The 16131-nt window shown below is 42.3% G+C and overlaps 1 protein-coding gene across 4 annotated transcripts in view; it reads left to right on the forward strand.

Moving 5' to 3' along the window:
- Positions 1-16131, forward strand: part of SGCE (sarcoglycan epsilon) — a 163777-nt gene that overhangs the window by 91081 nt on the left and 56565 nt on the right. For all 4 annotated transcript variants that reach the window (XM_078663738.1, XM_078663736.1, XM_078663737.1 and 1 more), the window contains exon 5: positions 14646-14844. In XM_078663738.1, the coding sequence (XP_078519864.1) occupies positions 14646-14844 (199 nt within the window). The remainder of the gene's footprint in view (positions 1-14645; positions 14845-16131) is intronic.

A 16131-nucleotide genomic window follows, 5' to 3' on the forward strand; every position in this document is an offset into this window, starting at 1 on the left:
TAGTTAATGACCACATGATGGTCAGAGAATTATAGAAAATACATATAGTCCTAAGTACTGCTCTTAACACACTGTCAGGTAAAGAGGTCACAGTGTAATTACAGCAAAGGCATGTCAGGCAAGCTTACTCATATAAACCCCCATCTGCCCGTAACAAACCTTACCTCTCCGTCGTTGCCCCAGTCAAATGCTGAGTCAGGGGGAGGCAACGAGGGGGAGAAGTTCCGGTCATTAAGAGCCGGCGCCGGGCCCCGCCCGAAGGGAGGTACCCTGAATATCCATCAATAACGGGACGTGTACCAGTATTGCCCGGTTTAGGTTGCAGAACGGACCCGCCATTCCTTGTTTACACCGCGAGCCTTACCGGTGTTAGTGTGTATAGCTGGGCGCATGCGCAATGGTAACTTGTGATGTCGCGCGAGACTAAGGAACTACAGAATGACGTCAATCGCGTCTCTTCTGTAGTTCAACCCACTACAAACGCCCAAGGGGAATTGAAAAAGGGCTATAAGCATAGCGGAACCTGCTCTATTAAGCCAGGGACTTATGTGGGCAACGGGTTAGTATCTTAAAACATTAAAGCCCCGAGGTACCCGCTATCCGCTGTATGGAAAATCTCCCAAGTAGTATTTGAACAAACGCTGCGCCTATTCCTATAAATACCAATATTACCTACATGGTAGGAATCCTAATTGGGGGCTTGAAAACCCACAAATTTAGCTGGGGATGACCTACTCACGAGTTATTACCAGACAGGGTCTGTCTGAAAAAACTATAGGCAAACAGTACCTTGAGAAACCCTATAGAGTGGTGCATACTCAGTCTAGTATTCAATGGACAGTACTCCCAAGGTCCTTACAGAGTGGTCCACGGGATTTCATCATTAAGTCCCTGGCTCTCTAAATGTAATACATAAATCCATTTTTGTTCTTTCAAATAAAGAAAACATGTAGGGTCCGTGACATGATTGGGTATGAATGGTTTCTCTAGAACAACCCAACTGAACTCATCCTCTTTGTGATTGAGCTCCAAAAAATGTTTGGTTAGTTTGGACACCGTTTTCTTGCATTTGAAAGAGCTTTTATGTTCAAGCATGCGGGTGCGTACTTTCCGGGTTGTCATGCCCACATATCTTTTGTTACACGGGCACGTGAGAATGTATATAACATTTATGCTGTTGCAGTTGGAAAAATGTTTTAAAATCCACGGGCGCCCAGTCCCTATATCAATTTGGTTTGTCTTCTGTGTCAAACCACACATTGAGCATCCACCACAAGGGTGGTGTCCCTGTACCGGTGGTAGTTGCCACAGAGTGTCATTAGTTACCCGCCGTACTTCACGTGGCCGGGTGTGTATCAGGCAATCCTTTAGATTTTTAGAGCTCTTGAAAGCGAACAGTGGGGGTTCAATCTTATCTTTAGTACTGTTGAGAATGCGCCAATGGCGTCTGACAATTTTTTGCACTTGATTGGATTTCTCATTGAAAGTGCTGACAAAAGTCATTCTGGTTAGAGGGGCCTTCTCCACCGGTATCTCCAGAAGGGCTTCGCGGTTGTTATTGCTGGCTTGTTTCAATGAGCGCTTTACCAGGGTGGTGGGATAATGTCGAACCTGCAATTGTCGACAGAGATTGTCAGCGTGTTTGCTATAGGTCTCGTGCGTCGAACAGTTTCTGCGAACCCGGAGAAACTGTCCATATGGGAGGTTTTCACGCAAGGACCTAGGGTGTTGACTTTCAAACAGTAAAAGTGAGTTCCTTGCCATGGGCTTACGGAAAAGTTCACTGTGCAGGCCCTCAGATGTTGCAAAAATAGAGAGGTCTAGAAAAGTGATCATATATATGTTCATACTTTTGAACAACAGGAGACACTAGCATCTGTTAACCCTTTCTTATCATCAATTGTTTGTTACAAACGCTATATCGATGATATTTTCATGGTATGGCGTGGGAATGAAGTGTCCCTTATGAGCTTTCATGAATGGCTGAATAGTCGGAACAGATTTTTGCAATTCACGATCGAGATGAATAAGGAGAGGATCACTTTTCTAGACCTCTCTATTTTTGCAACATCTGAGGGCCTGCACAGTGAACTTTTCCGTAAGCCCATGGCAAGGAACTCACTTTTACTGTTTGAAAGTCAACACCCTAGGTCCTTGCGTGGAAACCTCCCATATGGACAGTTTCTCCGGGTTCGCAGAAACTGTTCGACGCACGAGACCTATAGCAAACACGCTGACAATCTCTGTCGACAATTGCAGGTTCGACATTATCCCACCACCCTGGTAAAGCGCTCATTGAAACGAGCCAGCAATAACAACCGCGAAGCCCTTCTGGAGATACCGGTGGAGAAGGCCCCTCTAACCAGAATGACTTTTGTCAGCACTTTCAATGAGAAATCCAATCAAGTGCAAAAAATTGTCAGACGCCATTGGCGCATTCTCAACAGTACTAAAGATAAGATTGAACCCCCACTGTTCGCTTTCAAGCGCTCTAAAAATCTAAAGGATTGCCTGATACACACCCGGCCACGTGAGGTACGGCGGGAAACTAATGACACTCTGTGGCAACTACCACCGGTACAGGGACACCACCCTTGTGGTGGATGCTCAATGTGTGGTTTGACACAGAAGACAAACCAAATTGATATAGGGACTGGGCGCCCGTGGATTTTAAAACATTTTTCCAACTGCAACAGCATAAATGTTATATACATTCTCACGTGCCCGTGTAACAAAAGATATGTGGGCATGACAACCCGGAAAGTACGCACCCGCATGCTTGAACATAAAAGCTCTTTCAAATGCAAGAAAACGGTGTCCAAACTAACCAAACATTTTTTGGAGCTCAATCACAAAGAGGATGAGTTCAGTTGGGTTGTTCTAGAGAAACCATTCATACCCAATCATGTCACGGACCCTACACGTTTTCTTTATTTGAAAGAACAATGGATTTATGTATTACATTTAGAGAGCCAGGGACTTAATGATGAAATCCCGTGGACCACTATGTAAGGACCTTGGGAGTACTGTCCATTGAATACTAGACTGAGTATGCACCACTCTATAGGGTTTCTCAAGGTACTGTTTGCCTATAGTTTTTTCAGACAGACCCTGTCTGGTAATAACTCGTGAGTAGGTCATCCCCAGCTAATTTGTGGGTTTTCAAGCCCCAATTAGGATTCCTACCATGTAGGTAATATTGGTATTTATAGGAATAGGCGCAGCGTTTGTTCAAATACTACTTGGGAGATTTTCCATACAGCGGATAGCGGGTACCTCGGGGCTTTAATGTTTTAAGATACTAACCCGTTGCCCACATAAGTCCCTGGCTTAATAGAGCAGGTTCCGCTATGCTTATAGCCCTTTTTCAATTCCCCTTGGGCGTTTGTAGTGGGTTGAACTACAGAAGAGACGCGATTGACGTCATTCTGTAGTTCCTTAGTCTCGCGCGACTTCACAAGTTACCATTGCGCATGCGCGCAGCTATACACACTAACACCGGTAAGGCTCGCGGTGTAAACAAGGAATGGCGGGTCCGTTCTGCAACCTAAACCGGGCAATACTGGTACACGTCCCGTTATTGATGGATATTCAGGGTACCTCCCTTCGGGCGGGGCCCGGCGCCGGCTCTTAATGACCGGAACTTCTCCCCCTCGTTGCCTCCCCCTGACTCAGCATTTGACTGGGGCAACGACGGAGAGGTAAGGTTTGTTACGGGCAGATGGGGGTTTATATGAGTAAGCTTGCCTGACATGCCTTTGCTGTAATTACACTGTGACCTCTTTACCTGACAGTGTGTTAAGAGCAGTACTTAGGACTATATGTATTTTCTATAATTCTCTGACCATCATGTGGTCCTTAACTATGAGTTGAGAGGTTTGTTGTGAGGTACAGCTAGTTTGTCTTGAGTAAGTTGTTTGAAGAAGTGTATTCAGGAACAGAGGCGTGACACATTTATGTGGAGGGAGAATATGTTACGCAGGGTAGTACACCTTTGCACTTTTTTCCACTCCTTACGCCTCGTATTTCCTTTTTAGAGCGTGGCCTCCCCTTTATTCCTGAGTTAGAGTCCAGGTGAGGTGAGGTCTACTCCCCGGCAGAATAGGGTGAGTGGTATATAATTTTTTTACCCTTATGAAACACTGGAGGGTGTAAGATTGAAATGAGAGATGTTCTGTAATTTGGGGGTGTTTGTGTTGTTTTTGTAGATCACTTTTTGGAACCTTCTGCACGGCGGAGTTATGAACCCAAAAGCTGTATCCTTTTGTTTGGTTACCAGATCGGATCTGTAATATTTGAAAATAATTTAATTGTTTTTCACTACGCAGTAGCAACGTTGTGAACAGGGCCCTGATGAAAACCTTGGGTCCTTCCCTTTGAGGTTGAAACATGTTTGCCTGATATGCAGTGATTTGTTTCCATACTGCATCCTTGCACTGTTCATGCTGTTTTAATTAGGAAGAGGACAGCGTTCTAATAAATCTACTTTTCTGTCCTCTATTCTATTTTAAACTCACCACTTTCTTTAGTTTTGCACTGCACTTATACCCATCTTTGGTCTATCACTGGTTACTGAGTGCTTGTGGGCATTGACCCCGCTCCACTTCAGGGGATATCTGGGTCTCAATGATCTAGAGACACCAGACCCCCGAGGATGACCAAATGATAGAATTTGATCATACAAGTGTTTGATGGGAATCCTCAAAACCGAGCGGGTTTCTTTGTTACAACCACTTACACCTTTATTTCCGTTGCATCTGTTTTCCACCCCTACTAGTGTTTTCCAGCAAGCTGGCGCTGCGGTTTTAGTGTACGAAAGGTACCACACTCTAGACCCCTAGGTTTTTTGGTGTTTAAATCATTGTATTGGGGGTTTAAACCTAGGCTTGGTCGTTAAACTCCCCTAAGACCCTATTCCCCTGGTTTTGTAATATGCCAAATTCATAATACAAGCGTCAACAGTCTGGGACAACTCTTTATAATACCCAGCTGGATTCTTACGAGGGTCCGGTAAAGACTGTTTAAGTGCCAATACTTCTGACATTTTCCAAGGATCATGTACCCATATACGCTGAAAATGAGCAGGGACACCAGGAACATTACCTGCCTGTGCAACCGCATCTCTCCATATTGGAGGAACTTCTCGCATCGGATATTGTGCCATCTTACGACGAACCGCGGGATCAGGCTCTAGAGAATTTTGAGAGAAAAAGACGGATCGAAAAGTAACAAGCTTCTGAACAGCGCGCTCCACAGCAGGACCCACAATAAGTCTCTTATCAAATTGATCCTGTATGTCGAATAAATCCTGAGGAGGTGAATCTAGATCCACATCTCCCCATTCTTTAATCAAAGTATTGCACATAACATTAAACACGTATCTCTGTGTGGGCACGTTCCATTGAAGGAAAGTATCTAAAATATCACGTACACTGTACTGTACACTACTCATAATCCAATTACGAGCAAGAGAATCTAATTTAGTCCGTTCTTCCAAATCCGGAAACTGACTACAGGATTGTCACCTAGACGACGCAGGAGAAAAGTAAAGAGGCCAAGAAAAGGCGACAAAAGACCTGAAACAGTATCGACTAAACATTGTCGAGCTGTAGGGGAATCTGACACTAAAACAGGAGACAACGTATTCTGTAAAACGGAAGAAGAATCTGTAGCAAAAGAAACGACAGATGGAGGAGGCTGAGGCACATAAGATTGGGGTACAGAAGTCGCTGGCAAAGGGGCGGAACTGAAATCACAGGAATAGGCAATTCAGCAGGAACCAAAACAGCTGGATTAACAGCAGGTTGTAATGGCGGTGCATTGGCACCTAACACATAAGGTGGGGGTAATGTCAACAGATGGGACATAAAAGAATCATCATCGGGAGTTTTACTCTTCGATACAATAGGTAACACAGGATAACATCTAGCTATTGCCATACGATGTTGTCTTTCTGACACCTCAATCACCTGATCAGCTTCATCATTTTTAAATTGTTGGGCAGCCTGTAGAATCGACATACTCTGCTCTTTCTTATCCTTCTTCATTTGCTTAATTTCTTTCTGTTTGGCTTCCTTACGCCAGAGGCGCAAAGAGTCAAACATTGCTGGCCGGGCTTTTCTCTTGAATCGAATTGTTTCCAAATTATCTAATATATCGGGCTCAAAAGAACCATTTTATGGCCACTGTAAAACACCATCTTTTTTAGTATATCGGATCCATTTTTTATTAAAAACAATAGGACCCAGACCATGTTTAGAGTAAAGCTCGTAAGTAGGAGTTCCAACTGGAGGAATCGGACAAGAATCCTCTAGTCGGGAATCCCTAGAACAACCAAAACAGCAACATTTCTTAAACTTACTAAATCCAGGCATTTCGTAACGTACTGGACTTCCTTACAAACGTCAAGGGATTTGCAGACAATAGAGTCACAGCACAAACGTACTTACCCCTTAGCTTCGGTTAGCGCGCTAATCGAATAACAAAAACAAAAACAAAGAGTGGGCGCTACCCACAAATACTTAACTAAATGTTTTTCTCACGCCAACAGATGTCTGTCTAACGTCTCGCGATACCAATCATCACCAAAGGGCCAAGGCAGGGCGACAGTCAGGGCAGCAGTCGTCAGCAGCCGTCGGGAAGGAGTAGCCACGCTTCAAAAGACCTTCGGTCCACTTCGACATGCAGGGGTAGCTCACGTGGTTCACGAAATCCTCCGGAATTTTCTTGCAAAGCTCCTCACGACTCTCGGGCAAAAACTACTACCGCTGAAGTCGCCCACACTTTGGGCCGCCAATTGGAGAACCTGACCTTATGGGCCAGGCGGCGCAGGGCACGCCTAAGATCTCCAGGTTCACCTGCCTCAACCGACAGAGACACGAGACACTCTGTTAGGCGTAGAAAAGTAGATTTATTAGCTGCAGCTAAGTACAGTTATCTAAGAAGTACCACACAGGTAGGTTCTCAAGAGACTGCCACTTCAATCCGTGGCGCACAGTCTATTATACAGAACAAGTTTACAATGACAACTCCCAACATACACAAAACTGACAAATAGGAATAGTTCGAAAACAAGCTATCGGATGTCTAAAACACACCCTCCTTTCAGACCCCGTGTGCTCTCCTCCCCTCAGGTTAATCAACACTAGTGCCCGTAATTCAATTTGCAGGTGGCAAAACAAGTGTAGAATGCTTCAAAAGAAGGGCTATGTAACAAGAGAACACACGAAGAGAATATTGAAGGCCAGTTAAACAAGATAAAGATGAGAATAATGGTGGGACCCAAACAGTGGAGTAAGACATGGATTAATCAGTCTAGACATGGCTTTGCGACCTCGGCCAGACCCTGACATCAGTGCCGTACACAAGGACAAAGGTTGTTCTTTAACGGAAAAGACATGAAGCAGCTGAAAAGGCAGAAAGACCATTTTACCGCGTTAGCCGCGCTGCCTGAGTGAGGCAACATAAAATGACGGCTAGACACAAAATGGCGGCTGTAGCGAAGCGGAGCCGAAAACTACGTAACCTCAAACTTTTAAGATGTCTCAAACATCTCAGCTGGAAGTCTCAGGCTCTGGTTCCACCACAAGGAGGGTTAGGCTGGCAGGGAATGTTTGTAGCACAAGAAAAATAAATTACAGTTGATGGGAACATGACAGCAGTAGTTGTGCAGTGTGTGAGTTGAAGAGAAAAGAAACAAGACTGAGCTAAGGACCTGCCAGTAGCAGACCTAGGCAGGAGCATAAACGAGGCAGATTAAACCTGGGACTTGCTGGTGTTAGTCAAGGGCCAGAGTGTGGGAAGAAAAAGAGACCCGATAGCGTCTCCATATCAATTCAGGTTAGATTGCAAGTCATGTACTCCTACCCTGCTCTTGGGTGGAATGGGTTGTGGGAACAGTGCTGATATAAATCAGTGCTCAGTTAAGCAAAATGGATCTTTATAAGGTAAACAGGAAGGAAATTTAAAGGTTTCCTTTAATTTATAGTGGAGAAAAACTAACCAAAATACAAAGTGTGAATCACCAGTGATAAAGGCTGAATTGCTGGATGTAGGAAAGGCTTAAAATTATGGGGTGTCCTATAAAAGATTGGATTTGCTTAGGGTTTATTGGAGGGTTTTCACAGCAGCTAATTATACAACAGAAAAATATATCACTGGAGAGTTTAACAAGAATGATCAATTCCCATCAAAATGCAAATAAATTGTCAGACGAGAATCCATAACAGTAGGAATTTACATACAGAATATGTAAATATTACTGCAATTTGGGCAAGTGACAAATGTACCTGTCCATTAGGACGGGATAAAGAACGCGTAGACGGCTTGTAATTCACACTTCAAGCTCTTCCACTCTTGGAATGTATAATCTAATCAGGAGGAGGCCAGGGGCCGTTTTACATGCTGAGTGCAATTGTTTACGAACAACATGTAATTGGATTTGAGAAGCCTTTGCATCTAATGCTGTGGACAATTTCTGTGCAGCTTCTACTCGGGCTCCAGATACGTAAGCAAACGGTGGCTGATGAAGAAACATAATTCATTCAATTCAATTCTTGCTTTATTTCGATTTTGGTTGCAAATCATAAAAGCATACAATAAAATGATCATACATAAAAACATACAATAACAATACCGTACCGAAGACAAGACATGATATTTACAAGTTAAAAATATATACCCCACCTCGTCTTTTTACAAGGAAACAGAAAAGGGTATATGCATAACAACTAATTGATCTTTAGTTAAAACGATTCACAACCAACAGATTGTGTCCATTAAAGTTAAAAAGAAAAAAAGATGACATTGCAAGGTTATATTAATAAATTTCTGAACTAATCTCCGTTCAATATTAATCTAAGTTCCTACGATGTCGAACAATACATTTAAGAAAGCTAACTACTATAAATACCAACTGCTCCCCCTCCAACATCTGTAAAAAAAGTAAAGCTGGGCGACATTGTCTATAACCAATACGCTTCAGGAACGGAATAAGCCATTTTTTCCTGGATTCAGTATAAAATTTACAGAAAAGAATGGTGTGCAAAGTCGATTGTAAAGAAGTGTCATCACGGGGACAGCAAGAAAGTTCTTTAGCCCAGTTGTTTTGAGCTGGAAATGCAACCATTCGATCGAAAAAATTCATCCTGAATCTTACCAAAAGGTAACGCTCGTAACTCGTGGTGTTATAAGTGAGGTACGGCTGTATAGTGGGTACCAATTGTATCATTAAACTGTGGGTAACAGAAGGTTTGGCGGCTTGACTCATCAGTCTCAGCTGTTCGAGATGGGCGAGACATTTCTTTTTTAAGACCTTCCTCGAAACCTCACGTATTGAGGAGGGATTATGATAATATTTATCCCAACCCAAGTCATGAAAAAACCTCGCAATGTACCACAACCACCTGGACCTGCGAGCATTGTCCATTTTTAGACAGTCGGATAGAATAGATTGGGTAAGGGTTGCTTTATCCGTAGTCCAAATCCTGTGCCATAATAAAAGTCGTTCGACTTAGCTAGGTCCATCACATATACAAGACGCAGCTCTGTATGACAAGCAAAGGTACCCGCACTCCCAGGAAGTGCAAGAAGAAATCTCAGAAAATAGTTTTAGACTCTCTGAATGCTATCCGTAACCACAAAGCCCCAGAGACCCGCCCATACAAAGCCACAGATAGACATTTAGCTTTATAGATCATAATAATTTCAGGGGGAGCTCTCTTTCCCAACTTCCTGGTAAAATTGGCAAGGGCTGTAGTTTTTCTTAAAAAAATAAGTTTTCTCGTTTCTACTGCCGGTTTTCAGGATAGTTTATGATCTATTGTTATGCCTAGATAGGAGTATTTTTGTGTGGTTGCTATTTTTTCTTGATTCAGATAGATGCCCCTCATTTTAATTTTACTTTTGTGGCCAGAACTTGCCCTCATGACAAAGGTTTTACTGATATTTATCTTCAGGTCAAGGCCTGCCATAAATGTGGAATATCTGTCCAAGTTCTTTTGAAGTTCACGGGGGGTACGAGCTAATATGATGGTATCATCCGCATAAAGGAGTGCAGGTATTGAACCACTGTTCACCATTGGGAAATCCTGACACCCCTTCATCATCTCTCTTTCCAGCCAATTAGTATATAGTGTAAAGAGGAAAGGGGCCAGGACACACCCTTGCCTAACCCCTTTTTCGACTGGGAACTCTTCCGTCAACTCCCCCCCACCCCGTAACGCACTCTTGCAGTGGCATTTGAGTAAAGTTCCCTCAGTAACTTGACCAGATTCAATGTAGCCCCCATATCAACCAGTAATGTCCAAAGTTTGGAGTAGGAGACGCAATCAAATGCGGACGATAGGTCCACATAGACCATGTACAGGTCTCCTCCTTTGATGTAAACATACTTATCTATCAGTAGTGAAAGGTTTAAAGCCTGTTCGATGGTCCCTAGGCCCTGGCGAAACCCGTACTGTAGATCTGAGATAATCCTGCCATCGTCCGCCCACTCTTGCAATTGCTCTAAAATGACTCGACCTGCCACCTTTCCAAGGGAGTCTAAAAGCGTAGATGGCTTGTAATTCACACTTCAAGCTCTTCCGCTCTTGGAATGTATAATCTAATCAGGAGGAGGCCAGGGGCCGTTTTACATGCTGAGTGCAATTGTTTACGAACAACATGTAATTGGATTTGAGAAGCCTTTGGACACTGCATCTAATGCTGTGGACAATTTCTGTGCAGCTTCTACTCGGGCTCCAGATACGTAAGCAAACGGTGGCTGATGAAGAAACATAATTCATTCATTAATAGTTTAAAGCATAACCAACCTTACTAACTTTGGGGCCAGTTCACAAAAGCATTTATGAGTATGGGAAGTAGTACTACAGAAGTACACTTTATATTCTCTTACATCTCTTTGTGAATCAGCCCCAACATGCACAGTTCTCCATTAGCAAAGTGTAAAGCGGTGCATAGTCCCTTCTATTTATACTCCCATTTTTCCCTTTTAGGGCCAAAACACGAAGGCATGTACGAGTATATAAATGAGAACTACTGGAGCACCACTTTACTTACCCCAGACTGCCTTTGTGAATAGCCCACAACAAATATTTATGAGATGGTTGTTTTGTAGCTATCTGTGAGAAAGAAAAAAAGGTTGTGGGAGATGAAGGTTGTTAGCCTTCACAACTGAGCGTTACAGATTGATTGTGAATAGCAATTACATAACACTTCCGGGAGAAGCATGTGGAGCAGGTTTATAAAGTTTAAGGAATATGCTGTGTCTAAATCAAGAAAATACTGTATGGGGCATATTTTTCAAAAAGTATGCAGTGAAGCAAATCACCTTCTGAGCTGTGTTACAGGGAAAGAGCATGAATGTGCTGTATTGATCACAATAGTGTGAATCCCAGCCTTTTCCCAGCGCTAACGCATAATGGACTGCTGAGCTCCAATGCAGGCATGGTGCAAGTGTACCTGCATTGTAAGCAGGATTGTTTTTCTGCAAGTAGAGGCACCTTCCTGCACAAAAACAATCCTCTGTTGCATTTTCCTCTTTCTATTTGTGTTATGATGCCTCCATGGGAAGAGTAATGCAATACCGCAATTTGTGCTGTGATGCATTACTCCAAATCTATAAAAACCAATCAGTGCCATGCGAAAAGTGCCTTGCATGGCTTGATAAATCACATTTTAGGGGTGCTTGGGCATCTTTGGATAAGATCCAAAATAATTCATTATTTTTTCTTTTTTTTATCAAAATGTGGTTTTATCAGTCACCCTATTCCTTTTTATCATCTCTTTGTTTATTATTTTCCCTTTTCCATTCCTGTTCCTACTTATAATTAACCTCTTCCTTTCTTAGCCTCTACCTTTTCATTACAGATATGCAATTCGAGTCATCTTTGCCAGCCTAACCTAGCCTCTTACCGGTGTTTTATATGTGTAATCAAGCCAACATTCTTTACATATAAAAACAAAATAATGCAACACCAATACATGTTTATAGTAAATCATTCTACATTGTGTTGGGAGGGAAAGGACATGCACACAAATGCTGCAGGTCGATTTCACAATGCTGAGATATACTACTTCTTTCAGAGATCAGAACAGAACATAAAAGAGCCCATATTTCAAGATTTCGTACTCTGCAGAGGAAGCAGCACAGAGGATTGTCTCTTTACCTCTGCCTCATAATTGAGTACACAAGAGGCTGAGCTAATACCAGAGGTATACAAGAGGATTACTCTTCATGTGAATCCACCCATATTAGGTAAACACATCTACTAGGGAGTACCTACCCTTCTCTTTGTTGTTGGCAGTGAGGAGATCTGATTGGTTTCTGTGACAAGGGGCAAAATTACCCAGGGCTTTTCTTCTCTTACCAAGAGGCATAAAGAGATCAGCCACTGTGTTGAATGTGTTGGACACTATCAATTCACTTTCCTAACTTTCTATCCAGCATACATATTGTGTCCCCCTAGTCTAAAGCTCCAAATTTAAATCTAAGATGTGTGTTAAGTGTATGTCATAGTAGGGACACTGGAAGAGTCCTTGTGAGATGACAGACCCCGAGGGCTTTACACAACTGGATATGTGCTTCTACTTTTAACCCTTGCACATTACCAAGTAGAGGAAAGCTGTTGTAGTTTAATATAAAAATGAAGCTTTCTTGGTGTTTTGTCTTAGCTGTACCTCCATCTTTCAAGTTACAGACTAACACTAAACAAATGTTGGAGCAGAGACTGTTAATTCCCTTCATTTTCCCCCTTTCATGGCAGCACCGTCCCTGTGCCTCAAGGTATTTTCACGTAAAAACCCTGAGACCCTGCGCATTCTTTGAACAACTGTTCATTCTGATCTTGAGTGAAGGGTACCATTCTCCCATCTACAAACCTCTAAGAAACTCGTTAGCCTACACATACAATGTAGGATGAAACACTAACTTAAGACATAATTTTGTTTGACCTGAGAGTAAACATTTCCAGAATAATACTGTCTATGAAATGTTATTTTATTTTCTATATTCATTGTTTATTCCAGATAAATCTGAATTAATCCTTGTGGATCCTGATGAAATATCTGTGTCTTTCCTATCTTGGTTTACATTCATTGATTACTCCTTTACGAGTGTTTCATACTTACAAAGGAGTATTACTGCATTATAAAACAACAGCAATAGTGTAAAGTTCAAGGTATTATATAAGAAACTAGATTTGGGGAGAAGATAGATAAAACATTATTTGACAATGTTGTAGTGTCAACATTTCCGTAATGGCTGTTTGAGGTGGTGAGCAGCAGACCACCTAGAGATATTTGGCTGATTTTGCTAAGGGTTCTTGTGTAACTTCGTGAATCTACAGGCGCCCACCAGACAACATCACACTCAGTTCATGGCATGCGAAGAGCCCTGTGAGCAGCTCGTATCGAACAACAATACACTAAACATCTAATCTCTTGAGTTGGGCTCTGGAATCCAGAAAACGTTTGGGGTAGCAGTGGAGAGGTTGTGACCAACTTTCAAGTTAGTGTGTACAACTAAAGAATTGGAGCATTGGAATCTAGTGCTTCGGGGAATTTATCCCTGATCCTCTTTGGGCTGGAGGGATCAGGCAGAGAGACCTGACTTTATAAAGCTTTGCGGATGTGCAGGCACGTATCTAAACAGATCATAATTACAGCCCAGCCTTTAATCTAACAGGTGCATTACATTGCCGGGAGGCAGGCGGGTCTGCGGTGGCTCGCTGGAGGTTCAGCGAGAGAAGCACGGAGAGCGCCCTCGAGTGCGCGGCATCAATCCACCATCTTCCTTCTCTGGCTTCTAAGTGTTACCCCAATGTGCAATGACTCATTGGAGAAATAGTAATTTGTCATAAATGGCATATAACATTGCCAGTAGTCTGCCTGGAGACCTGGCAGCTGTACTGCCAGTGTTTGTGGGTACCATATGAGTACCTTTACTCATGCAGACAACAGCTTTTTTTTTACTTTCGCCCTATGCCTTTAATAGCTGAAGGCGTAAGGCTGTAAAGCTGGACCATGCAGTTAACATACAAAATTTAGCATTCAGTGAAAAATAGAACATACAAACAAGTCAACTCACAAATAGCCACCTCGTGTGGCACATAATATTGACTCCCTACACAAAGTCATCTGGATGAGAAACAAAATCAGACAGTGGGCAAAAAAGCGAGCTGGAAACTACTGCACACAATGGGTTTTCAGCTCATGCGAGGAAGCTCGGCACAACTGAAGTCCATGGGAGGGCTTTGCATCCTAGGATATTGGCAGCAACCTCAGAAAGCTGTCCGCAACTGGTTACACAGAAACAGGTTCACGGCCATGCCCTTCACCAAAGTTGCCCCTCTTCTCACTTTGATAAACAGATTTGGGCATTGGAAGGTCTGTAATTAATGGGGTTGGACATATGTTACTCTAGCAAACAACTGGTAACACAACACAGCAAAATTACAACTAAATTACGCATGTAATAAAAGTACTTAAAATGTGTTGATGAAAAATTCTCTACACTGATATTGATCAACAATTGATGAATGATGACAGTTTGACTTTACTGCTTTGGCACACAAAAATAAAAAAATGAATTTTTGTTGTGTGTTGGTTCTCTAGTAGATATTGTTATTCCTTTTTTTCATTACCAGAATATCCGTTACCCTACCAAGCGGAGTTCTACATAAAAAATATGAATGTTGAAGAAATGTTAGCAAGTGAGGTTCTTGGTGATTTCCTTGGAGCTGTCAAAAATGTGTGGCAACCAGATCGCCTGAATGCCATAAACATAACTTCAGCTTTAGACAGAGGCGGTAGAGTTCCTCTGCCTATCAACAATATGAAGGAAGGGTGAGTACATTTATCCAATTTATTATTGTTGCTATAATGATATAAAATTGTGGTTCAACTGAAGTTTCTTGTAAACCATGAATTGACTGCTCTCCAGAGCATATGTGACATTTTTGTGAACTGGGCAGGATTAATACGGATATTGGAAATGGCCACCTCAGTTAGGGGTAAAATTAAAGTTACTGGTCAATTTTCTGGTATTATATTGATCATAGGGCAACACAGTGGTTGCAATTCGTGGTGAAGCCAAAACCAGGATTTGTATACCCTGCAAGGAAAGTAGGGCTACATAATTTAATGTATCTCAATCACAATATGCTTTACTTTGACTATTTGCTCATTTATAACAATATAAAAATATAATCATAAAGACGATGTTCTGAATGCTAAAACGCATGCATGCTAGATCTAAATCAGGATTGACCCTACAGTCAGTGATAGGTCTAATCTATAGCAATGCATTTGTATGGCCTGGCTAGTATTCTTCAAATGCTTTTTCATTAGATCATAATTGCTATTCTTTTCGAAAACAACTCTGGCCAAAACATGGTATGCTGAAATGGATATTATTGATATAGATCAGCAAATCCCATTTTCGCTCTTTAGTTTCTCACGGAAGAGCTTAGACAAATCCATTACATCCTCACAAATCAAGATCTAATGTAAGGAGTGGCTGTCATGGTTGGGCTTTGGGGACATGATGAGCTGAACACAGATTGGAAGCGCTTGGAATTCAATCTATCTATCCTGAATCTCTCTCGGCTTTTGAAGAAACAACATGCCCCCAGCTTTAGTGGTCTGCTGGGAAATTTAGCAACATATTTAGCCTCTTTGTAATACCATCTATGGCTTATCTTTTGCTCCTTTTTCATCCAAACAATATCTTTTAATAGTATGGCAATTTCAGCTTTTGGAAATGTGCCCAGTCTCCACTGATTCCAGCTGTTGGCTTTTTGCCGCAACCAAACCTTCGCCGATCCCCCAGCTCTTTATTTGCACAGCGGCATCACACAAGTCCCTCCCCAAATCCTGGCTGCTCTAGGTCAAGGCCTCATCTGGCACATGCTGCACGGGAAGCCATTGCAGCAGGTCAGTAGCACATTATGCCGTATTCGGAAGTCATATCATTAAATTTGTTGCTTAATCACCTGTTACAAGCAAGCTTTTACTGTTACTGCTCATATATCACAGTAACTTTAAATATTTGTCTTTCAACCTGTGCATAAAAAAGTATGCATTTACCTGTTGCCCATCTTTTGTGTGCCATGCACCAGGGATCCTCCTTGA

This window comes from Lissotriton helveticus, chromosome 10 (genome assembly GCF_964261635.1).
Source record: "Lissotriton helveticus chromosome 10, aLisHel1.1, whole genome shotgun sequence".
Classification (NCBI taxonomy): domain Eukaryota; kingdom Metazoa; phylum Chordata; class Amphibia; order Caudata; family Salamandridae; genus Lissotriton; species Lissotriton helveticus.